This window comes from Anthonomus grandis, chromosome 2 (assembly GCF_022605725.1).
Source record: "Anthonomus grandis grandis chromosome 2, icAntGran1.3, whole genome shotgun sequence".
In the NCBI taxonomy this organism is placed as follows: domain Eukaryota; kingdom Metazoa; phylum Arthropoda; class Insecta; order Coleoptera; family Curculionidae; genus Anthonomus; species Anthonomus grandis.
In genome coordinates, this window is record NC_065547.1 from 11,651,561 (window position 1) to 11,679,077 (window position 27,517).

At 33.3% G+C, this 27,517-nt stretch overlaps 1 protein-coding gene across 5 annotated transcripts in view; it reads left to right on the forward strand.

Annotated features, from left to right (window-relative positions):
* The window catches only part of LOC126747184 (alpha-catulin), a 281,545-nt gene that overhangs the window by 79,376 nt on the left and 174,652 nt on the right, over window positions 1-27,517 (forward strand). For 3 of the 5 annotated variants that reach the window (XM_050455696.1, XM_050455689.1, XM_050455699.1), the window contains exon 1: window positions 14,271-14,458. The exons of the other annotated variants lie outside the window; for them this stretch is intronic. In XM_050455696.1, the coding sequence (XP_050311653.1) occupies window positions 14,309-14,458 (150 nt within the window). In that variant the 5' untranslated portion in view covers window positions 14,271-14,308. Of the gene's footprint in view, window positions 1-14,270; window positions 14,459-27,517 lie in introns of those variants that run through there. 5 annotated transcript variants of the gene reach the window in all.

Consider the following 27,517-nt stretch of genomic DNA (forward strand, 5'->3'; position numbering starts at 1 on the left):
ATAAGAAACTTGTCTCTTTGAGATATCAGTTTTATGTACAAACGAGCAAACATTTTATATGTAAAGTCGATCTATATTACTGATATTAAAATTATATAACAATTAATAATATAATAATCATTATTTAGCATAAAAAGCAAAAAAGCTATATATAAAATATAATCCATTTTACAAAATTCAATAAAAATATAATACTTTTACCAACCCAGTACATTATAACCTACTTTCGTCAGCAGGAGTAACATACTTGTATTCAGTATAGTATAGTTTGTTCTTTCTTGTAAATTACTTTGAGGATATAATTTTGGACAACTTTCAAAGATTAAATATTATATTTTTATGTACCACCTCATACTATAATACAATATGATTCTACCAAAGATTTATAATTAAAAAAAAAACATAATTTATTACCTAATATCTCTCGAAGCACATAGAATTTACATTTTTAGTCTTATTTGTTTCAGATATTTTTTCCTTAGTTAAAAGGCTTAATAGTGTTTTATTAAAAGGTGATCTATACTTTTTACTAATCGATGAAAAAGCTAGATAATTAGTTTTATGCATATTAGTTGTTCATTTCAAATTTGTTAATCATTATTTGCAAAACTAATTATTTTTTTTTATTCATCGGTCAATGTATACAACATTTCAAGTACATATGAGTAGCTAACAATAATTTTAAGTAGTAACTATACTTCTAATAAACAATACTTAGCTAGAAAAGATTACCGAAAAAGTCAAGATCTTTTGCAAAACTATTCACTGTAGAAGCTATTCTGTTAATAGGCTATTTAGTAAATAGGATGTTCTGCAAAGGGAATATGGAGAAGCTCCTGACCTAGTGTTGTGTAAGAGGATACATGTATAGAGAAAACGTACAGACACTCTGGACTTCTAACAATACCATTCAGGACTTTAAATGCAAAGCAAACATCAAAGAGCTGCCTTCTGGTTGATAAAGAGGTAATATTCAAGTATGACATGGTTTCAGAACAGGTAAGATTCAGGCCCGAATTCAAAAGAGCCTATCTGGCAAACCTGATAAACTTGCGCTAAACATTTTTAATCCTCTCAATTTAAATGGGAAAATGAGGTGTCCAAATTATATTGGAAAATTCAAGATGATATCTCAGTAGGTAAATATATAGTGACTTCAATGCTGACACTTTGATAAAAATCTTTGCAAGATCTCTTGATAAATCCAAGCAGTTTATTAGCTCTGTTTATGGTATACTCTAAGTGGTGGAAAAAAGTAAGTCTCAGGACCAAAAAAACACAGAAATAGTCCATCTTTTCTCAAAGAGACCAGTTTACATTAAATAGTAATGAAATAAAATAGTAAAAATAGTAATGAAACTTTAAGTCACAGGTCTCAAATTTATTTAATTAAAGGCAGGAGATTACACGTGTTTCGCCCATACTAGGCATCATCAGATCCACTGTAAAAAGAAACAGAAACAATAACCTTTATGAAAACTTACCAGCTAAACCTGATTTACACTAAAGTTACAAGCTAGTTCCTACCTTGTGTATTCACTGATAAAAAGAACGAAAAAAAAAAGCAGAGAATAACACTACATGATACAAGTCAAGGGTAGAAATTAAGTTAAAATTGGTAAAATCGGACGGAGACTAGTTACTAGTCTCCGTTAGTACTAGTTACTACATATTAAAATTATATAAACAAACAAATGAGGTTAGGTTTAAAAGCAAATATCAAAAAATTAAAAAAAAAAAAAAACTAAAAAAAAGATTTTCCGAGTTTAGGAATCGAACCCAGTGTCTTAATGTCTTCCTATGACACTGAGATACTGGGTTCAATTCCTAAACTCGGACTCTAAACTCTACTTAATTTTTTGATATTTGCTTTTAAATCTAACCCCATTTGTTTGTTTATATAATTTTAATATGTAGTAACTAGTCTCCGTCCGATTTTACCAATTTTAACTTTATTTCTACCTTTGACTTGTATCATGTAGTGTTGTTCTCTGCTTCTTTTTTTTGTTCGGTGAATACACAAGGTAGGAACTAGCTTGTAATTTTACTGTAAATTAGGTTTACCTGGTAACGTTTTATAAAGCTTATTGTTTCTGTTTCTTTTTACAGTGGATCTGATGATTCTGAATTCTCTTATTTTAATTGAATAAAATTGAAATTTGTGACTTAGAGATTATTTCATTACTATTTGAGTCAAGCTGCTTTAAGGAGATACCTTCAATAACATATTGACAAGGAGCGGAGACCCTTAAACGAGGAAACCTCATGAAACCACATTTATCGATATTTAATGACATTTCATTCAACTTACACTAGAAAAACACTTTGTTTATATCTCTTTGGAACAGCAACTGATCTTGAGAGGAAGAAATCCGTCGAAAAATCTTCAAACCATCAGCAAACAACAAGAACTCAGATTCTAATAGGGAGCCAAGATGATTGATAAAGAGGCTGAACAAGAATAGTCCTAAGTGGGAGCCTTGCAGTTGTCAAAAATGGGTTTCACAGAAAACCACCAATCCTAACCCGCTGTTCTTTATCCAAAGTAAAAAGGACCCGCTGATGCCAAGATCTGAAATATGAGAGATAAGAATATTATGGTTGACCTTATCGAAGGCTTTACTAAGTCCGTGTATATCGCATGTGTTTCATTACCGTCGGCAAAGGATTTAAAGATATAGTTGCTAAAAACAAACAAGTTTGTATCCACAGAGCGATCTCTGCTGAATCCATGTTGTCCCCAATTATTTCCTGAAATGTGTCAGACAGAACCACCTCTACACAGTGCTCAAACCGCTTAGGAATTGCAGAGAGGATACTTATGGGACTATAATTAGTTATATATTTTTTATTCCTAGATTTATAAATAGGACATATATGAGATTCCAATCATGGAATTCCATCGGGACCTGCTCTCTTTCTGTTATCCAGTTTAGCTAATCCTGTTTCAACTGTAGTAGGACTGAGGAACGCCCGGCTGATATGAGGAATTTATGAACCTTGAATTCATATGAGGTATCAAAGCTGCCTGAAGCATAAAAAGGGTTATAGTACAGTCAATTTGTCATTGAAAAAGGCTACTTTAAAAAAATATATCCGATTCTCTGATTTTTGGAGGATTAATAGTGGTTCTTAAGAGAAGCTTAAATTCCAAAAGTTGAGAGCCCCCTTCCCCCATTTATTGGAAAACTCAAAAAAATGTTGGATTCGTTTTTCTGGCTAAACCGTAGGACGGACAGAAAAATTAATTAGACATAAAATGAAGAGAATATTATTTTCTGCAATTCATCTTATAGGCCCAAAGCTGTAGAACAAAAGTTGGAAAAGCTAGAGGGCGCCAAAGTCACCAAAAATTTCTTTTTCCCATGTTGTACTGTGAAATAATTTTTTTTTACCATCGCAAGAATTGCAAATATGTAGAGAGCAAAAAAACCTCTAATATACTATAATTCATCTATGCATTTTTTTTGTAAGATTAGCCGTTTTTGAGATATAAAGCATTTAGTACTAATATGTTCCCGTTTATGTGTGTACTACATTGCATAACATGTGTTGCAAAAGCTGTTTTACGTCGCCTAAAGTTGTGCATCGTAAGACTGAAGTAATTCTAAAAAGGTATTTTTACTCCTCTTCTTTGACAATATTTTTGAACAACTCAAAAATATTTTGGGTTGCATTTTCTACAAAGACTGTGGGTTGTTATCGGAATCGCCTATGTGAAATAATATGTAACTGAATTTGTTAACATTAATGTAAAACAGTACTCCATAAATTAAAAAAAAAACTTTTAAAGAAGGCACTGTACGTTCGGAAAATTGACTTTTTGGTAATTGAAACGTTTTCTTACTTGCACAAGGCGAACAATTCAGTTGAACAGAAAAGAAAAATATGTGAGTGATAAATATGTATGAGGACGCTGCTGTATGTGACTGATTATACTTAAATAAAGCATTTAAATTAATGGAATAGTAAGTGATAGCAAGTAATATTCATCGATATCAGTTTTATTATTTTATTCAGCAACATGCGAACCATGCGAAAATATAAAAACGATACAAAAATATGGTAAATTTTTTTTTGGTCTACCTCTTTTTTTGATTCTCTTTGTTGGTGGTTCATGAACTTCATCTACTTCCAAAGAGCAGTTGGAAAACGTATCTAAAGTTGACGTTGGGATGGGGTATTGTGGCAATTTGCAAAGGTAGATCCTCAACGTCATTCTCCTCCAAATTAATCGGGGAAATGTTGCTGTAGTTCTCTCCTAGTATATTCTCTACATAGTATTTACAACCAACAGAATATGTAAGATCAGTTTTCCGACATCCACAAGCTGCGCCGCAGCTGTTCGCTTTGTATCCACAGGAAATCACTTTCAGTATTGATTCAGGCGCCGGGTCTTTTGTATTCATTTCTGATATCAATCCTTGCTTTATCTTTCCCCCCCTATTTCAGTGGATCCAAACTGTGACCCAACCACGACAATCCTTTGTTACACTGGTTTCTTCCGGATTAGCTGTTATTGCTCTTGCCGGTCTTCTCAGTTGCAACTGCGTGCTATGGTACTTTTGGCTCCTATACTTCTTTTCTCTGTAGCATCTGGGTGCTGAGATTGGATTAAAGGATTTTTAACTTATTTCAGGATAAGAAAGAGTAACTAGGCTTCGGGGAAAGGTTGCCAGTTATCTTTGGGCGGAGCCAGAATCTGAGTCCCACTCCTCGCAGAGAGAACAAAGCTTGAGTGAGTCGGGCGGATGACTGAGCGATGTCAGTCCTTTGGTTTTAACTTTGATACTAAAAGAACTGTTTTTCTAAGTATATTTGAATTCGGCGGCAACTATCACATTACGCCTTTCCATGGCCGCTTTTCATTTAGTCTCAGGAGAAATTCTTCTATTAGGGTGTTGTCCACTTCTGATTTTTTCCTTAAACTTCGACTGTTTTATAACTATGTAAGTATTCTTGAATAGTGTCAAGTTTGCATGACTCCTGCTGCAAGTAGGCTCTTCAACTGTGAAGGTTTGCTGCTTCGACGGACGGTGGTAGCGCACATACGTTTGTACAGTGTGACCCATTTGTTTTCGAATCACCCTGATAAAAAGTTTATTTTTGGTGCGATTTTGCTCAGGTTTTTTTAAATGTTAGGTCCAGAAAAACTGCATCATTATAACAAAAAAAAATCTGCCATGCAAATTCTAAGGTCTACTAATGTCAGTTTTTAAGGGGCAAACTTTAAGAAACCATGCTAGGCATTTTTTTAGCAAAAAATTGTGCACATCACTGGATTCGACATCCCCCAAAACTGCCTTATACCAAATTTCACCAAAAAATATTAAGTAATAACAATTTTATAACAAAAAATAAAAAGGGAAATTATGCATTTATTTACATTTAAAAATTTGTAGATAGCCATGAAAAAAACAAATTGAACAAAGATAATACAAGCAAATAACAATTCCAAACTAAATACAAATAAAAACAAACAATAAACTAACAAAAATAAATACAAATAAAATAAAAACAACAAACAAAAAAAATAAAAATTAACCGCTACTAAATTTTTGAAATTTCTACTAATCCACCATTGTTTTCTATGCATTTTACATTCCTTTTGCCTACATTTAAAATAACTTTACGGACTTGCTCTGGAGTAATTTTTGAACAAACCTGGATAATTCTGACTTGTAGATCTTCTAAATTTTGAGGTCTTGATTTGTACACTTTTTCTTTAAGTAAGCCCCAGAGAAAAAAATCGAGTCGCGTTAAGTCAGGGGATCTCGGTGGTCACTCAACAAAAGGACTGTTTCGTCCTATCCAACAGTTTTCAAAATGTTGATTTAACCAGTCTCTTACTAAACGAGCATTATGGACAGGACAACCATCTAATTGAAACTTCAAATTAAGGTGATATCTGAAGGGTAAATCTTCTAATGCGTTCGAAAATTCATTCTCAAGAAAATTAAAAAATTTAATTGTATTCAAATTACCATTAAAGAAAAAAGGGCCAATAATTTTGTCGCTTAGTATTCCACACCAAACGTTTGTCAACCAAATTTTTTGCGAATACTGTCTCCTTGCATTTATTATAAATTCTGGATTCTGCACGGACCAGTGGCGGCAATTTTGACTGGAGACTACGCCATTTGTGGTAAAAGTGGCTTCATCGCTAAAACGGATTTCATCTAGAAAGTTTCTGTTGTTTAAATATTCTCCCTGCCAATAGTAAGCCAATAGCAAAACTCTAATCTTCTTGCCTGGTCACCATCCTCTAAGGTGTGCAAAAATTTTGGCTTAAATGCTTTTATGTTATTTTTTTGCAAACATCTTCTTATACTTTCTCTGGGGATGTTAAGGACCAAACTAGCCGTTCTGACACTACTTCGAGGATTGCTGTTAAAATATTCCAAAATGTAATTTTCATTTCTTCTGAGCCCACGCCGTTATGTCTATTTTTAAGTAGATTTTTCGAAACAGATCCTGTTTCATTAACAATTATTTTTATTAATTTTAATATTTTTTTAATATTTATTTATTAATATTAATTTTATTAACACGTTGCACAGTACTTAGACTTACTGGTCTATCAGGATGCCTAATATTAAATTCTCTGGTAGCTTCTCTCATCGAACGCGTGTTACCACCAACAAGACGAACAATTTCAATTTTTTCTCTTAAATTTAAATTTTCCATGATTACTAATACTATCTAAACACGTTATATTTCCACTTTTGACAGTTAGATGTCAAATGTGACAATTCAATATTTCAATAATTTTTAGACACAGTAGAGTTCAATATTTCAATAATTTTTAGAGACAATTTAGAAGTAAAGCGCATTTCTTTTTTTTATCATAAAATTGTTATTATTTAATATTTTTTGGTGAAATTTGGTATAAGGCCGTTTTGGGGGATGCCGAATCCAGTGGTGTGCACAATTTTTTGCTAAAGAGATGCCTAGCATGGTTTCTTAAAATTTGACCCTTAAAAACTTTAGTAGGCCTTGGAATTTGCATGGCAGAATTTTTTTTTGGTATAATGATGCAGTTTTTCTGGACCTAACATTAAAAAAAAACCCGAGCAAAATCGCACCAAAAATAAACTTTTTATCAGGGTGGCCCGAAAACAAATGGGCCACACTGTAGATTTAATTTAATTTTCGTTTTGCCCTGGACAAATTTCTTATAGCGTAATGTAAACAATGTATCCTTCTGAGTATTTCCATGGTACAGACCCACAAAAATTATTTGCTCTGTATTTTGAACATCATTGGGATAAGCTTCCTGTTTTTTGAAAACTTCTGCAAATTCTCGCACTTCATTATTGGTCTCAAGTAAATTTACGAGTTTTGTTTTTGCAAAATGGGAAAAAGAAATTTTTGCTGACTTTGGCGCCCTCTAGCTTTTCTTTCTTAATTTTCGTTCTACAGCTTTGAGTCTATGAGATGAATGAGATTGGTGATGAAGATGATGATAGAGAATCAGATTATCTTCATTTTATGTTTGATTAATTTTTCTGTTCGTCCTACGGTTTAGCCAGAAAAACGAATCCAAATTTCGAGTTTCCCAAAAAACGGGGAGAAGGGGCTTTCAACAATTGAAATTTAAGTTTCTCTCATGAACCACTATTGACCCTCCAAAAATCAGAGAATTGCATTTTTTTTAAATGTTACAGATTGACTGTATTATTAGTATTCTTATTAAATACAGATAAAAAGTGGGTGGCAACGAGGTTTGCAATAGAAATATCGGTATCAGCCCTAAGGTCATAAAGGAACATCTCATTTGGAACAGTAGTAGCGTCTTAATTGGAATGAAGCTTTACAATTTTCAAAAAAGTTTTGCTATCATTTTCTATTGCATTTTCAGCTCTCTTAATGTAATGTCTGTAGCATTCACTAGATAATGTACGGCACTCAAAGCGTAGAATACTAAAATTTGAGTAATCAGTATTTGATTCCGATGTGAATCAAATACTGATAAAAACTGGAAATGGAAAGAACATTCTGTGTGCAATTTTTTCTGAATAACGAGACTTTTTAACTCTCTCCAAAACCATGATGGGTAGTGTTTTTTAGGAGTGTGTTTTTTTATAGGCACATACTGATTCAAACAATCACGAACAACAGAATAGAAGTTTGCAACACAAACGATTTAAGTTATCGTTAACAATAATAGAGAGCCAGTTAAATATAGAAAAGTAGGTATTTATGGATATATAATATCAGCTTGATTAAAGTCATAAAAATAGGTTACTGGTAGATCCAAGTAATTGGCTTTACTATTGGGTAGTTACAGCTCAAGAGCAGGATAATAAGGATCTGGTCCGACTAGACTATTACATTTAGTTGTTAAGTTGGAATATAAGGTTGTAAAACAGAGGGCAAGAATTGTTCCATGATCCATAGAAAAGTGAATGTGTCACATAAAAGGTTTTCTTTATCGGATATAACATTATTTGGGCTTAAGACATATTCATCTTTACTTGGTAACCATGTAATATTTGAAAGGTTAAAGTCACCAACAATAAGAACATTTTAAAGCACTCACAAGCATTGGTAACCGAGTCACAATGTTTTGTGTAGATCCATGAATAGGGGAACGCAGCCAATGCAATATTCCTCACTATCACCAAGACACACCGCGATCCAGATTTCTTTAATTGAATTGTCAGCAATTGGCAAATGATTGGATTTTAGGGTGTTGCTTACTGCTAAGAGCACACCCTCGCCTCTACTTTTTGATCTGTTACTAGTGTTGCAGTCCGTGGTAGTCTACCGATTGAGCAGCACAGAGAAATCCCTTTAGTTTTTAATCTTAAAGGATACAACATCCTCATTCTTGTCCAGTGTGACACATTTAACATCTGATATGTTTAGATGCCTTTTAAGGTAGTTTAATATCTGTCGCTCAGTAGTATCCGAATTCCACCTGCCCAAATACAGCCACTGACGTCTATTAGCTGCTGATAGTGAAGAAGCTTCAGAAGAAGTCCCAATAATGATAGTCTGCCTCTTAGGGTTGACTTGGGCTGTGATTTTGCTTTAGAATTCAGAGATTTGTCCAGATATAACAACCTTAAGCAATGAGTTATATAAATAACGAAAAAAATTGAACCTAATGCTTTGTCTCTTTTTACTAAATCTGGGTCGCTAAGCATACGATTTATACTAGGTACTATTCTCTATCTTTGAAGTTACTTTCTAGTAGCTGCTTGGCCATACCTCTAATACCATAATGTTCCAGGTTATCAAAAAGAAAGTCATGAGACACAGCATGGAAGGCCTTTGGAAAGTCAATAAAAATAGCAATGCATTTTTTATCATTAAAATTATTAATGATTTCAGATGTTCATCACGCAGTATATAATACAGCGTGTGCCCGAGAATCCAAATTGATTCTGCAATAATAACCCACGAAATTCTAAAAAGGTTTTTAGGCGATCTTTGATACATTTTTCTAATATTTTTGAAAGGTTGTTTAATACGCTGATTGGTTGATAGTTTTCAATATTTACTGTAGGTCTTTTTTTAAGTAATGGCGTGATTATTGATTATGTAAAGTATTTTGGAATTGTGCCAGTGGTAAATGTGAGGTTGAAAACATAATTAAGAGGTTTAGCTATATAGTGATTTGCAAGTTTAATAGCTCGTGTTGTGATCTATGCCCGGTGCGGAATTTTTCTTTAAAGTTAAAATATGTTTAATGATTTCAATATTGTTACAGGAGTTAAAAATACTGAATTATTAGATGGGTAGTTCCTATATTTATAAAGTAAAAGTTACTCTAGTTGACCATTTCCTTGTTTGATAAAAATGTATCGTTTTTGTTGTTTACTTTATTTAATTTTTTTTTTTGTCCATTTTATTGCTTGTTGCATCCTAAATTGATTTTACTACTAATTTATAAAATGTAGTTTCTATAATATTCATATAAATAATTTTATAAATCATTAACTTAATTTCTAAAATATTTATATTCATTTTTGAGATTTGTACTAAAATTTTTAATATTTTTTTTTCAGTTTGTCCCTTTTGTGAAATGCTATAATTAGTTTCCTGGATATACATTATTTGATTTTATTATGTTTTTTTAATTTTATACGACTTAAGTAGTTCCTTAAATTTGGATATAAAAAAGTCTATCGCCAAGTGATCGTTTGATGTTTCCGCCGTTTCTGTCCAATCTGTCTTTTCAATTAAAATTAAGAATTTGTCATAATTAATATATTTTATTCTGTAACCTGCAAATTTGATTTTATTCAGTTTTAATAGGTAACATGATTAGTGGAACAATTCAAAGGATTTATTAGAAGTTTTATTTTTAGTTTTTACAAAAAGATGGTCGATGCAGGATGTAGTTTCGTTACTTTCCCTAGCAGGGATTTCAATATACTGTTGGATTTCAATATATTTGTTTACTTGAGCTTTATTTCTTTTATTAGTTTTGTGAAGGTTTAAATTTATATCCCCTGTGAAAATTTCCTAATTTTGATTTAAACATTAAAATTTGAAGGTGTTTATAAAATGCCGAGAGACCATATAATCTGTTATTTAATGAGAACTCCAGATACATATGAAACGTTATTTTATTTACATTTTGTATTTTATTTAAATGCCTAACATTTTTAAAGTTTTGTACTATTGACATGTGTAACAAAAATTTGTATTTTTATTTTATTTTATTTTATTTTAATTACACCACTCCACAGAAAAAATTCTAATTATTGAGTGGGGGAAAAAAAGACAATATTATACAATCCAAAACTAGAGAAAAAAAAGAATACATTATTAATAGCAATAGTTTCCTACAATATTATACAATACTTGAATAAAAAATAATTTTGTTTATGTCTACTATCTAGGAAAAGCGTACTCTTTTAATTTCGGACAAACTGCAGTTGAATATGTCACATTGATCCTGAACAGAATTAAAAGTGCCACATGCTCTACGCATTGGAGAATATTTACAAATATTCGTTCTAGGTCTAGATAGGTAAAATGTGTCAGAATTTTTAGATGATATGCAGGGCACATAAAGATTTACATGTCGTAATAAGTCTGGCGAATCAATTTTATTATTAAGAAGTTTAAATAAAAATTTCAGATCAGTAGATTTTCGCCTCTCCTCAAGACTACTAAAGGAGTATCTTTCTAGTAGGCGTTGATGTGAAAAACCAATTTCTGGGTACACTCCGTCACATTTATATGAAAGGAACTTTAAGAATTTACGCTGAACATTTTCTAGTTCATGTATATGATTCATATAAAATGGTGACCACACAGAAGAAGCATATTCCAGCATTGATCTCACATAAGAAAAATACAAAATTTTAAGACTAAAGATATTATTAAAGCTATGTGCGTTCCTAATGAGAAAACCCAGCATTCTGTAGCTCCGATTAACAATGTCCTGAATGTGTGGCTGAAAGGAAAGAGTGCTGTCGAATGTCACCCCCAAATCCTTGAACTCCGTTGATCTCGGGACAGTCTCACTGTCCATAGTATAGTCATACATAATCAGGTTTTTCTTCAAAGAGTAAGAAACAACTTTACACTTGGCAGCATTAAGAGGAAGATTGTTATTTTTGTACCATGCATTGAGGAGATTAATATTATTTTGCAATTCCATACAATCTAAGATACTATTGATGCCATAATACAATTTTGTATCATCCGCATATAGCAAACTATTTACAGTGAGCTGTTCCGATATACTATTAATAAATATGTTGAAGAAGAGCGGCCCCAATATGGAGCCCTGTGGAACTCCAGACGTTGCAACTATCTGAGCCGAACTACGGCCATAACATTCCACGTGCTGAAGACGACCCGTAAGATAAGAGCTAAAAAAGTGTATTAGGTGAGAAGAAAAACCGTAGTTTTGGTCAAGATTATTTAGAAGAATACCATGATCCAGACGGTCAAAAGCCTTCGAGAAGTCTGTATAAATAACGTCAACCTGTGACCTGGCATTTATTGACTCAGATATATGTTCTGTAAGACAAACTAAGTTTGTGGTGGTAGATCTACCTTTCATAAATCCATGTTGACGATGATCTATAAGACCCCTTATTGAAGGAAATAAGGCCGAATGAAGAACACGTTGAAAACATTTAGAAAAGTTGTTGATTATTGTAATTGGCCGATAGTTCTCGATGAGATTTTTATCATTATTTTTTTGTGTACTGGAATTATCTTTAATGACTTCCAGAGGTTCGGGAAACATTCTTGTTTTAGAGCCAGATTAAAGAGAAGTGTTAACGGTTTAGCAAAAATACAAGCACAATCATATAAGAGAAAAGCTGGTATTTTATCAGGGCCATTGATTTCGGCTTGATAGTCTTTAAGGCCAGTAAAACATCATTTTCAGTGAAATCAGACAAAATTATGGACTGTACATAAGGCTTTTGAGTTATATCAACATTATTTTGCGGCGATTCACCAGTAGTGTAAGAACTCTGGAAGTAATCGGCAAATGCTTTGGCAATACCCTGAGGGCTACTTAACAGCTCTTTTCTCTGATCAAACATAGATTGTCGTAACGAGCTATTTTCTTTTGAGTTCTAAATTAACTTCCAAAAATTATGAGGTTTTAATTTTAACTCATCTTCAAGCCCTCTACAATATTGCTTATAAGACAGATCAATATCTCTTTTAATCTTAGAACGGATTTCTTTAAATCTGGCTAAATCTTGAAGATGACCAAAACGTTTAAATTTTTTCTACTTGTTATGTTTTTCTTTTAGGGATTTCATTATCTCTGCGGTAAACCATGGCGGATAGGTTCGTGTTCGTTTTACAGTTTTTGGAACAAGCTCATTAAGACAGGAATAAATTTTTTGATAAAAGAGCTCCAGGACATTATTGACATCCCCAGCGACTCCCAAATCACTCCAATCAATTCCGAGGAAGCTATCATATAAAACTCTAAGATCAGCTCTCTTAAAATTATAGAAAATATTTTCTACTTTACAAGTATTACATTTCTTGCTCTTGACGTCATTAATTCTTATGAGTAAAGATAAATTTATTTATATATAACATAAATAAACTACTACTACCACAATCAATCACCAAACTAAAAAAATGTGTTTATAAATATAATCAATTTCCCCTGGCCATCGACAATATAATAAAATAATTTCCTTCTATCATAAGCATTGAAATCATTATTTTTACAAGAAAACTCCATTTTGACGGAATCGGAAAATTCAATTTCCATGCATATTTTATTATCTAAACTCAGGATGTTCTGGATATAATTTATCTATTATGTATAAAATCTATTTAAATGTAGCTTCCGATGGAAATTTTGCGCACGTTTGTTTCGTTTATGCTAAAGAGCACCATTTATTTACGTGACGTGAATAAATTGGGAACTTATGCTGGCCTTCGAGATATAATTAAATTTAAGGGTAATTAATTAAACCTGAATAGGGAACAATTTGAGGAAACAGGGGTACATTTTACCAAGAAGCTTATATACTATCTATAACTCCTCGGACTAAAGTTTCCATTATCGTATATAATGCTTCATATAACATAAAACAAAATGTCGTCCTAAACGTAAACATTTTTATGGCGTTTAAACGAAAGCTTTCCCAGTCAATTTTCACAACTGCCATTTATTATTCGCACTGTTAAATTGCCAGAATAAATCATCTGCATCTGCTGGATAAATAAATCCATTTAACTTTAGAGATAGAAAGTGACAGATAACAGTGATAGAGTGAGGTGCTTTTATCGTAAAAGTATCATCCTTATGCAGTAAAAATAATTTGTTTGAAAAAATTTGGTTGCTAAATTTGTATATATACAAAAAAATTAAATCGAATAAGATGTAAAGTAGGTAACAAAGATAACATAGATAATATTACCAATAAAACATATAAAGCATCAAGAGTTAGAGTCTAGCCACATTCGAACATAATTATGTTTCATATTTAGATAAGGAAAGAACCTTTCGATAAAAGTTTTCCATAAGGGAATATTCCTATATCATTTGTAGGACATGACAAAAGAATGAGTTTTTATTTAATTTTAGAATAAAGATTATTAGAAGGTTTAAAGGTTAATAAATAGATTAACGTTACACACTTCCCAGGGTGTGTAAAGTTTCACTTTTTACGCAATAGTGCTTAAAAAGTAGTTTGACGTTTAATTTATAATTTGCCAACAAATGTTTTGACGTTTTTTTTTACCGTAAAGTCATTTAAGTGCGTAAAGTAATTTTATATTTTAAATTTTTTATGTTTTCTTCGGTTGTAGAAAATTTTTTGTATGTTACACGTGTGTAAAATTGCCTTTTTTATTCATGGGAATTGACAAGTTTTCCATTCATCAAAAAAGGATCATTTTACACACTTGTTACATAAATAACTATAATGATATTATAAGATATTCTAAGAATATTCAAAATTTGGAAAGATATAGTTTAACATGTTACATTCGACACATACATAAGGTAAGCATGTTTCTGCTTAATCATTTTCGATCGCCATTATTGTTCATGATTAATTTTCTAGGAACAGACTATTACCGTTCGATTTCAGTTAAATATTCACTCTTAAATTTTCTTTGTATAGATCCTTGGTATTTTCTTGTCACGAATTTCGCAGTTGAAACTTAATATTAATTGAGATATCAGTACTAGGAGTTGTAGACACGACAAATGACGGGATTTTAGACGAAAACTCCGTGTAACTTTCTTATAAGTGATTTTATGATAATAATAAATGAACAAGAGTCAATAGATAATCACTTATCCAAATCTACTACTAGAATTTTTAAAGAGTAAACCGTTCATTCGATCATTGGTAGTCGTACGAGACGGTTGTGTCTTCGCTCGTCGGCTCTGATGGTTGATAAGTTTTGTTTTGACTTTGATTTGTTTTGATTTGTCTTTCTGTTTTTGACCTTACCAGACGCGACGCGAAGTTTTGCTGTACGTGTGCTTTCGGTATAAATAGTTTTGATTTGCTTTCTGTATAAACATTAGTTTTGATTTCCGATTAAATTAGTACCTGTTAACCTAAACTTGACCTTAAAATCACAATATATTGAACTTTAACTCTACAACATCAAGTTTTCGCAGTGCGTGTGATTTGATAATAAACGGTCTCCTGCTTTACAAATAATTTTCGTTCACGGAACAATATTTTTTTATTTAAATATTTGGACACTTTTTGAAATCAATCTTAAAAAAATTATGGCTGAATTTAAGTGTGATTCCTGTCAAAAGACCATCTTGGAGAAAGAAAAATATAAGCTTCGCTGTAGTGGGGAATGTCGTCGAAATTTTTGCATGTCCTGTACTGGTTTGGATAAGGCCACAACAAAGGTACTGTATAATCAACTCGTGTACAATAGTGACTCTCCTACTTTAAAATACCTTCATGACAAGGTTTCACAGTTACAAAAAGCGCAGATTCCTTTAGACATTGTTGATGCTTTGGGTTCATGTCTTAAAAAGAATACGGATCTCTACCCTATCATTACAGAACTATATGACATCTTGAGTCAAAATAATCCCAAATGGAAGGTTTTGTTTGAGAAAATGGATGACATTCACAACTTGTTTGCCAATAGTAAATCTGAAAATGGTCAAGAGTCAATGTTTCACTCAATCAGGGATATGAAACAAGAACTCTTTAACCTGTCTTCACTTCTTTTGGCAAATCACGACGAATCCGTCAAGATCCAGATTCATGATTCCCCCAAACAAGAACTTGCCAAGGAAATGGAAGACTTACGGAAGAGTATTAATCAAATGGCCCTTAAAATGGAAAAGTTGACAGTTAAGGAAAAAGAAATCCCTAAATACATTCCAACAATAGCAAAAAGATCCATTTCCATTTCTATACAGACCGATCAGGAACCAGAAGTTTTGCCCCCTACAAAAAGAAAAACGGTTTCACCTCAGAAAACCATAACTAGGGAAGAATCGCATTACCTAATCGTCTCTAATATTTCTCCTGACTATACAGTAAACCGGCTCGCTCACTACGTTAAAGATAAGCTCCACACTAATGCTTTTATTCGATGTTTTCCCTTCACGCAAAATGAAGACAGTGTGAACTCCAGCTTTAAAGTAGGTGTCCAAAACAAGGATCTTTTTAGCCAGCTAAAAGAGACGAACGTATGGCCGGCTGGTGCTGTTGTGGATGGACGGAATATGGGTCCATTACCACCGTTAAATTCTCTACCGGCAGCTAATAAAACCTTAACTCCCAAACCTGTCTCAAATCAGCTCAATAAGCTTCAAATTGGTTCAGATAAAGATGCGATAGCTGCATCTAAGTCATTTGGGCAAGAAAATGTCAGCTTCAAACTTGTGGAGAAGGCCAACGATGATGATGGACTGCATAATATGGACCCGATGACTCCTCCAGTGGTGCGACTATCCCAAAAATCTGATGCGGAAAATGGACGGTACCTGTTGGCTAGACTGAGATACCTCACCATCTTAAAAACTCTTAGGCTCTACTTGGCATACCTCTATGACCAGCCTTCTAACGCCTGTCTCGAAGGCCACATCAAGACCAGTGTCAAGCTAATGCTAGCTTCAGAGGGCCTACCTACTAACATAGACTCCCTCCGACGCTTGTATATCCGTTTCCACGACGTCTATGGAATTGGTGCAGCCGAAGTGGAAGAAGACCTCTCCGCTTTCAAATCCTTCTTTTCTTCAGAAAAAATGTTAAGGCTTCAAAAAATACGAGAAAGTCAATCTAATTATTTTTCCACTGGTTCCTCATCTAGGAACAAAAATTTTTAAATAACGTGACGCAACCAGAGGATCAAGCACCCTCTGATAAATCGGATGATAGCAAGCTTAGCGTATTTCTTCTTAACATTTAGTCCTTAAGACACAAAACTAATGAATTATTTCTTTTATTAGAAGAGCTAAATTTTCCAGAAATAGTTGCTATAACCGAACACTGGCTAAACACTGATGAACCTGTGTTTGTTCAAAATAACACTACAATAGCAAGATTTAATAGAACTAATTTATCTCATGGAGGCACTATGATTATATCTATAAACAACGATTTTTCACCGGTAACTAAGTTTGATAACTTTTTATCAGAAAAAGTATTTGAATTTTCCATAGTATACCATACATACGACCTCTATATTATTTGTGTATATAGAACACCTGACGCTGACTTACAGACTTTCCTTCTAAAACTGCTAAGCTTGCTAGAATCCTTGCCCTTAAAAGGTAAATTAATTTTGTGTGGTGACCTTAATATTGATTTTTCCAGTGTGTGTGCTGCTCAAGAATCTCTTCACTCTATTTTCGTCTCAATGGGTATAGTAATGTATATTAACTTTACTACCAGAATAACTACAAATAGTTCTAGTACCAACGACTATGTCGTGTCATCTTTTGCTCCTGAACTCGTAGATTGTACGGTTTTTAATTCCAGATTTTCTGATCATGAAGCTTTTCAATTTTTTCAGAAATTTTCCATAAATTCTAAAGGCAAAAACACGTTACGTAAATTAGCCCGTGTTTTTGGCAAAAATTATTTCTTACAATTCAAGAACTTATGCCAAACGGCTGATTGGGATTTTCTTTCTGACGATATAGATAGTGAATTTTCTAGTTTTATAAAGTCTTTATCAAATATTGCAGATAAGTCGTTTCCTCTTAGACCTATCAAAATTAAACATCATAAGCCATGGACCACTAAAGGCTTGCGTGTTTCTGCAAAAAACATGCGCTCATTATCACACCTGAAAAAATTTACAGACAGCGTATTTTTTCATAACTATGTGAAGCTTTATAGAAAAATGTACCATAAGACTATAAAAGCTGCAAAAGATATTTATTATAATAAAAGGATGATCGAATCAAGTAATGTTGCCAAAAAAACATGGTCTATTGTAAATGAATTAAGAAATAACACTTCTTCATCTAGCACTATCCCTACTTCACCTGAGGACCTTAATCACTACTTTATTAATGTAGCTAAAAATCTAATGGCTACCATAACACCTTCTCACGATCCTCATTTATATCTTCCAAATGAAAATTTACACAGCTTCTTTTTTACCCCCATTGTATCAACAGAGCTTCAAACTACAATTAATGAAATAAAAAACAAATCATCATCTGGTACAGATGGGCTCACTCTCAAAATGTTTTTCAATCTGCCAAATTGCACCTTAATCCATCTAACAAACTTAATTAACAAGTCATTCCAAAATGGTGTCTTTCCTACCTGCCTTAAGACTGCAATAATTATTCCTTTGCATAAGGGAGGAGATAAACAACAAGCTTCAAACTATTGCCCAATCGCACTCCTTCCCACTTTATCAAAGATCATTGAACGATTGGTTAAAAAAAAGGCTCTTATCGTTTCTGTTTAAATATAAAATTCTTACTCCTCACCAATTTGGATTCTTGAGTAACAAGTGCACAAATGATGCTATATTTTCTCTCTTTAATAGTGTTTACACCAGTATAAATAATAATCATTCAACAGCAACAATTTTTTGTGATTTCTCCAAGGCTTTTGATTGTGTAAACCATAACATCTTAATTGACAAATTGAATCACTATGGGTTCAGAGAAACGCCCCATGAGTGGTTTAAATCGTATCTCAGTTACAGAAATCAGCTTGTAAAGGTTGATACGGCGAAGTCTTCTTGCAAACCAATAGAATGTGGGGTACCTCAAGGTTCAGTCCTGGGCCTTATTTTGTTTCTGATTTTTGTAAATGACATTGTAGTATGGAAGTATCACCCAGTATAACAAATATTGTGTAAATAGGACACTACTATATTGTAATAATACATTAATTAATTCTATATAGCAAAACATTATAATGTCTAGTAAGCATTATCATAAACCAGGTCAACGGGAAGTTCAACGATCCTTGGATGTAGCTTTTTGATATATTAATATAGATCCTACTTAACCCTAAGAAGGTTTTTTCATTTTAACCCTGTCTTAAATCATAATTCTCTAAATCATAATTTACTACAACATGGCCAATCTTAACATCAGTGGCAAAACCTGTCTTTTTGCTGACGATACTAGCTTTACATGGAGCAATCCGGATGCTAGGGCACTACATGCTACTATTTCTAATGACTTAATTACCATTAAATCGTGGTGCAATTCTAATCTTCTGTGCCTAAATGTCTCAAAAACTAAAGTCTTATCATATAAAACTACTATTCAACCCTTTGTACTTGCACAATAACGTCCAAACAACACCAGTTTGGACGTTATTGAATCTGTGAAGTTCTTGGGACTTAATGTTGACTACTCCCTAAAATGGGACTTGCATATTGATGCCTTATATAACAAATTAAGTTCAGCATGTTTTGCCTTAAGGTCAGTTTCCAGGGAATTAAGTTTTCAAACATCAAGAACTGTTTATTATGCCCTTTTTGAGTCACATCTACGTTACGCTCTTCCATTCTGGGGCACAGGCGGTGTGACTCAATTTGAGCGCATCTTTAAACTCCAAAAGAGAGCAGTTCGGTATCTGCTTGGACTTAATAGCAGAGCTCACTGTCAAGAAATCTTTAAAAAATACAAGATACTTACTCTTCCCTCTTTATTCATATTGGAATCTATTTGCTTAGTACGCAAACATAAGTCAGAAATGCCAAGTAGGCCGTCTCACAATTATTCACTTCGCAACGCAGTGTATGATCTTTATCTGCAAACCCCTCGGTCCGAGTTAGTAAAAAGCTCTATTCTATACAGAGTCAAAAAGATGCATAATCATTTGCCTTTGGAAATTAAATTAATTACTTCTTTTCCTCGATTTCATAATGCCTTGAAGGCATACTTTCTGAAAAAAGCCTTGTACGCAGTGGATGATTTTTTTCTAGGATGACTTTTTGGGTATTACACACACACTGGCTCTTTTTATGTCTTAAAATAGAGAATATATTAGTTTTTTTTTTCTATTATTTCAAAATGAAAGTGCAATTCATTTAGTAAATGAATTGCACTTTCATTTTCTATTTAATTAATTTACTGTTATTGACTATTGTGTTTATTTTTATTGACATTTTATACATCATGATGTATATTGACCAGGTACATTGTTTTTGTACAGTTTTGCATGTATTTATTTTGTTTGTATATTTTATTTTTATTTTTATTTTGTGTGTTTTGTTTTGTTTTTATATGTTTTTTGTTATTAGCTTTGTCTACAAAATTTTGTAATTTTTTGACAATAAAGCATATGATTGATTGATAAGATTTATCATCAGCTTAAATCTGGTTGACGTCACTTGGACCTTAGAGCGTCGCTCTAGAAGTCTACAGCTGATATCTCTTGATCTAACAAAGCCATCATGATAAAATAAACTTTTTATTTAGAAGAAAATTATTTGTTCTGCAGTTCACGTAGAGAGATTTAAACCTCTTAATTAATATTAATGGAGATATCTGTACTAGGAGTTATAGACGTGCGAAGTAACTTTCTAATCTTCGAAAACATGGTGTAATTTTCTTATTAATAGTTTTATAAAAATGATTACTAGTAGTAAATGATCTATTATGAAATTCATGTGGAGAGTTTTAAACCTCGAACCTTAATATTAAATGAAATATCAGTGCCAGAAGTTGCAGACATGTCATGTGACGGGATCTTAAATGAAAACTTCGTGAGGGTTTCTTATGCAGTTTCTTTAAAGTTTCATTACAGTTTTCACAATTTTACAAATTTTCACAGATTCCTTTTAATGTTTAATTCCTTGGAAATTAATTAACTATAATTTTTTATAATTTCCAGACCGTTCTTGAATTTCTCGAAGTTCCCTTTATTATTAAAATAAATTTCCTTTAGTTTACTTATTTATTATTGATTTTTTCGTTTTTCGTCAGTTTTCATAAATTTATAAGAAAACAATTGATTTTGCTCATCTTTAGATTTGTCGTCTATTTCCTTAAAATAATTTTTTTTTTGGAAATCCTTGCCGGAATTATTGGGGTTTTCCATGAGTTTCCTTAAATTTTCATGGCAACTATTTTGGAATTTTTTTTATTAAAGTCTGCTTCAGTTTATTTGAGTTTCATGACAGTATCCGCTTGGGTTGAGTTGGGAAACTCTTGAATTTCCTTGAATTTTCATAGACTCGTTCGAATGTAATCGATTTTTTTTAATTAAATTTATTTATAACTATTTTTCTTTACTACAGTCGTTTTTAATTTCCATGAAACGATCGTGAAGTTTTTTCAGTTTTTCCTACCTAGTGATCTCAAAAATTGTGATAATTTGAACCAGTTCAAGTGGCTCCTGAGAGGATTTGTTTTAAATAACTGTTAAAATAATAATAATAATCTTTAATTTAGCAAAAGCTATATAGATAAAATAGTACAAAAAAAAACATTATATGATAATTGTTAATCGTTGTTCCATTGCATTTCCAAAGAACAACAATCGGTGGTATTAATTGTGTTTCATAACAAGGTCAAAAGAAATGTCGTTAGGCGCAGTTTCACTTTTCCTTGGTAAAAGAGTTTTGAGATGTTTCCACTCAACTCTTTTGGTTTTCTTCTATTTTGATCAATAGTCACCGACAAAAAATGTTCTTTTTCCGTTCTGATCTTTCTGACTATATAATTTCTTTTCTTTTTATACTTGGTCCAAGTATCTTCAGTTTTATCAAGAACTGCCCTTTTATATAATATGTCTCTTTCATGCATCATATTTCTAATATTGCGAGTAATCCACTTCCTGTCTAGGAATTTCTGCTTATTAACAATTTTTGTAATGGGACACATCTTATTTAGGATATATTGCTTTTCCAACAATTCTTCTTGTAATCTTATATTACTCATATAATTGTGCATGGATCTTCTATATTCAATTACCTTGGTATATGGTTTATAAAAAAGACACCGAATGGACAGAAATTAGGAGAAAACCAAAAAGGTAAACAACAAGACAGTGGTCCATGCAACCCCACGTCCCGAACCTATTAGAGGATCAAATGAAGCAGATTCTGTGCTAAAGGCGGCTCAGAAAACAACCACTCTTTTGTTTCTGGCCTGGATCCAAGTACAAAGGAGTAAAATATTTTGAACTTTTTGGAAAGTCAAAATTTGAGAGACCAATGTTTCTGTGAAAAGGTGAAAACTACCAAAGAAAAAAGATACAGTTCTTTTAAATTGATAGTCCCACTAGAAAAGAAAAAGGATTACATGTCTGCGCCTGTGTGGCCACAGGGAATTATTGTAAACCTTTTTCAGAACCTTCAGCGCCAAACCCCAAAGGTAAGAGTACACCCTCAAAAACAATAAAAATCAAGCATATAAACACCCGATCTGTAAGAAATTAAACCCAAATGCTTGAGGCGTTCTTAGAAGATAAGTCATTTGATATTGTTTGTTTCTCGGAACATTGGATTGGACAAACGGGAAGAAGCAGAAGTTCCACAGCTTGGTAGTTACAAACAAGCTAGCATATACTCGAGAGCATCCTTTAATGGTGGGGGAGTAGGTATATATACTAAGAATTGTTTTAAAGTAACAGATTATGATGGATGGTGTGATGGTCTGGACAACATTTTTATAAATTTCAGTACCGATTCCTTTAAATCCAGTGTGGTCGATATTGGGATGTCAGATAATCTTAGACAGGAGCTCGAAGTGATCGTTGAGTGTATTATTGGTGGGACTCTGCACCACCATAAGGTATGTAGGCCTGTGACCCAAGGAGGTATGTTGTCTTTCTTTGAATTGGTTTCCTCATATAACTGGAATTTTGTGACAGAGGAGAGTATAGCTGTCAATGACAGCTATACTCTCCTCAAATATTATTTGTAAGTTTCAAAATATTTCTATCTTCGCTAGAAAAAGCATATACTTAATCTTTTCCCTGAAAACATATAGGGTGAGGACCGATCAGAGAAGTACAATAACTTGGTTTGACAATAACCTAAGGGCCATGCTGAATCATCTACAGTTGCTGAGTGGAGTGTCTCGACAGTATAAAAACAGAAATTATGAGGGGGAGTTTAAGGACTTTCAAAAAGTTTATAGAGCTGCTATACAGGAGGCAAAAATAAAAGCCAATGATAAATTCATCTCATCAGCTTCTAATCCAACTAAGGCTGTATGGCAAGTTGTTAATGGTAGTGTAGGTATGTCAAAAACGAAAAAATCTCATGAAAGTGCTTTAACGGCTGACAATTTTAATAATTTCTTTTCACGTATTGCCCATGATACTATTAGAGACATTCCACTGTCGCAGGGTGACCCAATCCAAAGTCTCTCTGTTCTGGGTATGCCGGAGAATGTGTCCTTTTTCTCTCCTGTATCATTTATAAAAGTAAGAGAGATTAATGATGGCTTAAAAAATAAGACTAGTCAAGACATCTATGGGCTAAATGTCAAATTAATTAAGTCTGTTAAAAACATTATCATAGCTCCAGTAACAAAACTAATAAACAAATGCTTCAGGGAGAGCACTTTTCCAGGTGTGCTTGGATCAGCCAAGGTAATACCTATTTTTAAAAAGGGTGATCCTGATAGGCCCGAGAACTACCGTCCTATCTCCTTGCTGCCCATAATCTCAAAAATCTTTGAAAAATATATTGCTGCTCAACTTGTGAAATTTTTTGAGGGTAACAATCTTTTTACATCCAGCCAGTTTGGTTTCAGGAAGGGTAAAAGTACCACTCTAGCCATTTTAGACTTAGTTGATTACTTGCTAAATGCTTTTAATAGCTTGCAATATGGCAGTGTCTTGTTCTGCGATCTGAGCAAGTCATTCGACTGTGTTCCCCATAATATATTGCTGCAAAAACTTTCTAAATATGGACTCAGTCCCAACAGTGTTAAACTTCTCGCTTCCTATCTGGCCAATAGAGAAGGGTTGGTGGGGTGTCATCAGCAAAAAGTGGGATAACCATAGGTGTTCCCCAAGGATCTATTTTGGGGCCTATCCTCTTTTTGATCTATATAAATGACCTACCATTAACTGAACCATCTGGTAAATTCACCATTTTTGTTGATGACACAAAAGTGGCATGTGCCGAAGATACTCTTGAGACCGTAGAGAGGAAATTGAGAGTATTGCAGGGGGGAATCCAGGAATGGTTTAACATGAACCGATTGCATCTCAACGCAGACAAGACCAACAAAATTATTTTTACTCTGTTCTGTTAAGTTTATGGGAGTTTTATTGGATCCTCTACTTCACTGGCATTCCCACATTAATATTGTTGCCGGAAGGCTAAAAACATCTATATATACCCTTTGTCGCCTAGCTGGATGTTTATCTGAATCTGGCTTAAGAACAGCCTATTTTGGCACCTTCCATCCCTTAGCCACATATGCTATTCTAGCGTGGAGTCATGCTCCACAAACAAAAAGGTTGTTTTTACTACAGAGAAGGGCAATCCGAATTTTGGGTAGGCTTGCAGGGAGGATTGTAGATCTGTTTTCTCTATAAAGGGAATACTTACCCTACCTTCCGTATATAAATTGAAATTTTTTTTATGGGTACACAGGAATATGGATCGGTATAAAGTACATGGTGATATACACAACTATGGTACTAGAAACATAAATAGGCTAGTTCCAATTTACCAACGCTTAACAGGGTGTCAGAGTGGTCCCGGATTTCTAGCTGTTAAGTTATATAATAAACTTTCTACCGACTATGTGGATTTAGATTTGGAACGTTTTAAGAATAAAATAAAACAAACTCTAGTCTCTAATGCCTTCTATTCAACTGAACAGTTTTTAACCCATTTGACCCTGACACTATATTTTTCCGAATTTGTATATTTTTTTCTTAAAAACGGTCAATAGAAGGTCCCATAAGTCAAGAAAAAATCATGATTTTTTTTTTCAATTTCCAGTTTTGGAAAAAACGGCGGTCCTTTTAAAAGGACGGTAGGATAAAGGGCTACTATTAGAAAAATAAGTAAAGACTTAAAAATATGTTTATATATCTTACAAAATGCTTAGCAAAATACTTAAAACTTAAACTTAAAAACTAATTTGTATGATAGTCCACAAAACAGTTTTTTTGGGTGAAGACCAACTTCACATTTTTGACACACAAAATTTGCTTTTTTGTGGCACACAGCACATTTCCGCTGACTCGTGATATGTAACTAAATGATCTAGTCTATCGTAACGTGAGAATTGGAATGCAGTTCTTGGTAATTTCGAAGGTCCTTTCTTAGTTGTTTTCCTGTACGTTTCGAGCAGCCGTGTCCTTGCTAGGTCCCTTCTAAACTGAAGTTGGTCAAGAGTACCACCATTATTCCTATGGAGTTGCCACGAGTTTTGTGAGGCCATGTCTACACAGTGGGAAACTAACGAAAAATACCACTTCTTACCTCGTACTGAAACTCCATATTGGCTTATGTTTTGGTCACTACGGTCTACACCTCCCATATTTTCGTTGTATGCCTTGATCAATTGAGGCTGATCTATATAAACATGCTTTTTTTCAGCCTGTGGAAATCGTTTGACCTTATGTACTGGCAAAACTGAACATGCATTGGTGGCTAAAGTAACAACGCTGGTGTCATTCCATTTGCATAATGCGATTTCATTATCGGCAACACTTCATTCAAATGTACCTCGTGTCTTTTTCTTCAGAACTGCCGCATTGCTAAATGGAGATTGTGGGATCCGGTTTTCACGTATAGTACCAGTTGCAAACTATAGTACCACACAATAGTACCAAGTGACAAAGATGTGAAAAAATTGTCAAAAAATATGTGAAAGGGCTGGTAAGGCATTTTCTGTAAAACATCTGCATATTGGAGAACAACTGACGCTCCCAAACCCAGGTGTTTATATTTGTCCGGAATTGTTGTCGACGCACCTTGGTAGGGATCAAAATAAACAGTGTATCCAAGGCGTAGGGTACCTACCCATATTTATACCCCCACCTTATAGGCTTGCCTCGAATAAATTGCTTACCGCTATGTCTCCCAAAATACGGTATCATGGCCTCATCAAAGCTGTGATTCTCTTCAACTGGGGCATAATCAAAAATTTTTTTATTTAGGCTCTTGAAAAGAGGACGCAGTTTAGAGTACTTGTCTTTTTTATCAAGGGAAGTATTATCACTGCAATGAAGATTACTCATTATGAATTGAAATCTATCTCTGGAAATAGTGGCTAATATAAGTTTATTCTGGGTATCGTTGTAATTTTGCCAATACATATGTCGCCTTAGAACAGTTGTATATCCACTGACAAGTAACACCCCTATGAAGCAGTACATCTCGTCTGCAGTAACGTTATCGGGGCTGTTTTTTTGCTGTGCATAAATATTGGTAAAACTGACAATTTCTCCTACCAAGTTCTCATCAAAGAACAGCTTGAAAATATTTCCAGGGAAACGATTGCTTTGTACAGTTTGAACTGATTGCCATTGCATAAACGTAGACTCTAAATCTTTATTGAGAGTATAGTCAAACGTCTTTATGTGTTTAGGTCGCCTTTCAACAAAAGTGGACAGTGGTAAATGGTCATCACTGTCCCAGTCGTCTTCACCTTCTATGTCAAATTCAATTTCCGCCGGGGCCCTTAGTTGCACTCCGGGTAAATTGTTTGGTACTACATCGTCTTCAGCCCCAGAATTTTCATCGGTATCGCAGTTTTCGTTGGCATTTTCGGGTAAAAAAAATTAATGCCTGTAGGAATGTCCGACGCAGAGTAATTTTCCAATTCCTCTAAGATTTCTGCCATGGTTAGTGACTTTTTCCAATACCTGTAAAAAACCACATAGAAGTATATAATCCTACGGTCCTTTTAAAAGGACTCGTTTAATTGAACGCTCCTGGATTGATCAAGAAGTGTGAAACATAACCACAAATATATAAAAAGGTCAGTATGTTATGTTATTTGTTAAAAACAATCAAAACATGAACGAAAAAATAAACGAGTATTAACATATCTTACCTTTAGTCACTCATTGCAAAATCACTAGAAACACATTTTATAAACAGTCACCCAATTTTTTAACTTTTAACTTTAACTTTGTAATTCTTGACTTGTGTGAATACTATTTTGTATATTGGCATTAATAAATTGATTGATTGATTGATTGATTTTGCTGGTAGTAACGGACAAAATTGAATGATCACTAATTTTTGGTGTCGAATGAACCTTATGTAGTACATGTTTATTGTTGGTTAAAATATAGTCCATCAGTGTCTGACTTCTAGGAGTTATTCTTGTTGGAGTCTTAACAATTTGGCTAAAACTGTTGTTCTTATGCCTTTATTTTTTTTAGCATAAAAGGAGTCTTTAAGCAGATTAAAGTTAAAGTCACCCATGACAATATTTGTGCCATTACGTGCCGTAGTTAAAATATTGTGATATTTATTTTATTCATGTTTTCGTCAGGGTTGTTGTAATATTTTGTCATTGCCATTATATATGTACCATTTTAACTTTATTTTTAAGCTTAGAATTTTTTCTTTGCAATTTTATTTTTACAATTTCAACTTTATCATTTTATATTAGTATCATTTTTAATCTAGGTTAGTTTTTATTACTTTATAATGTTTA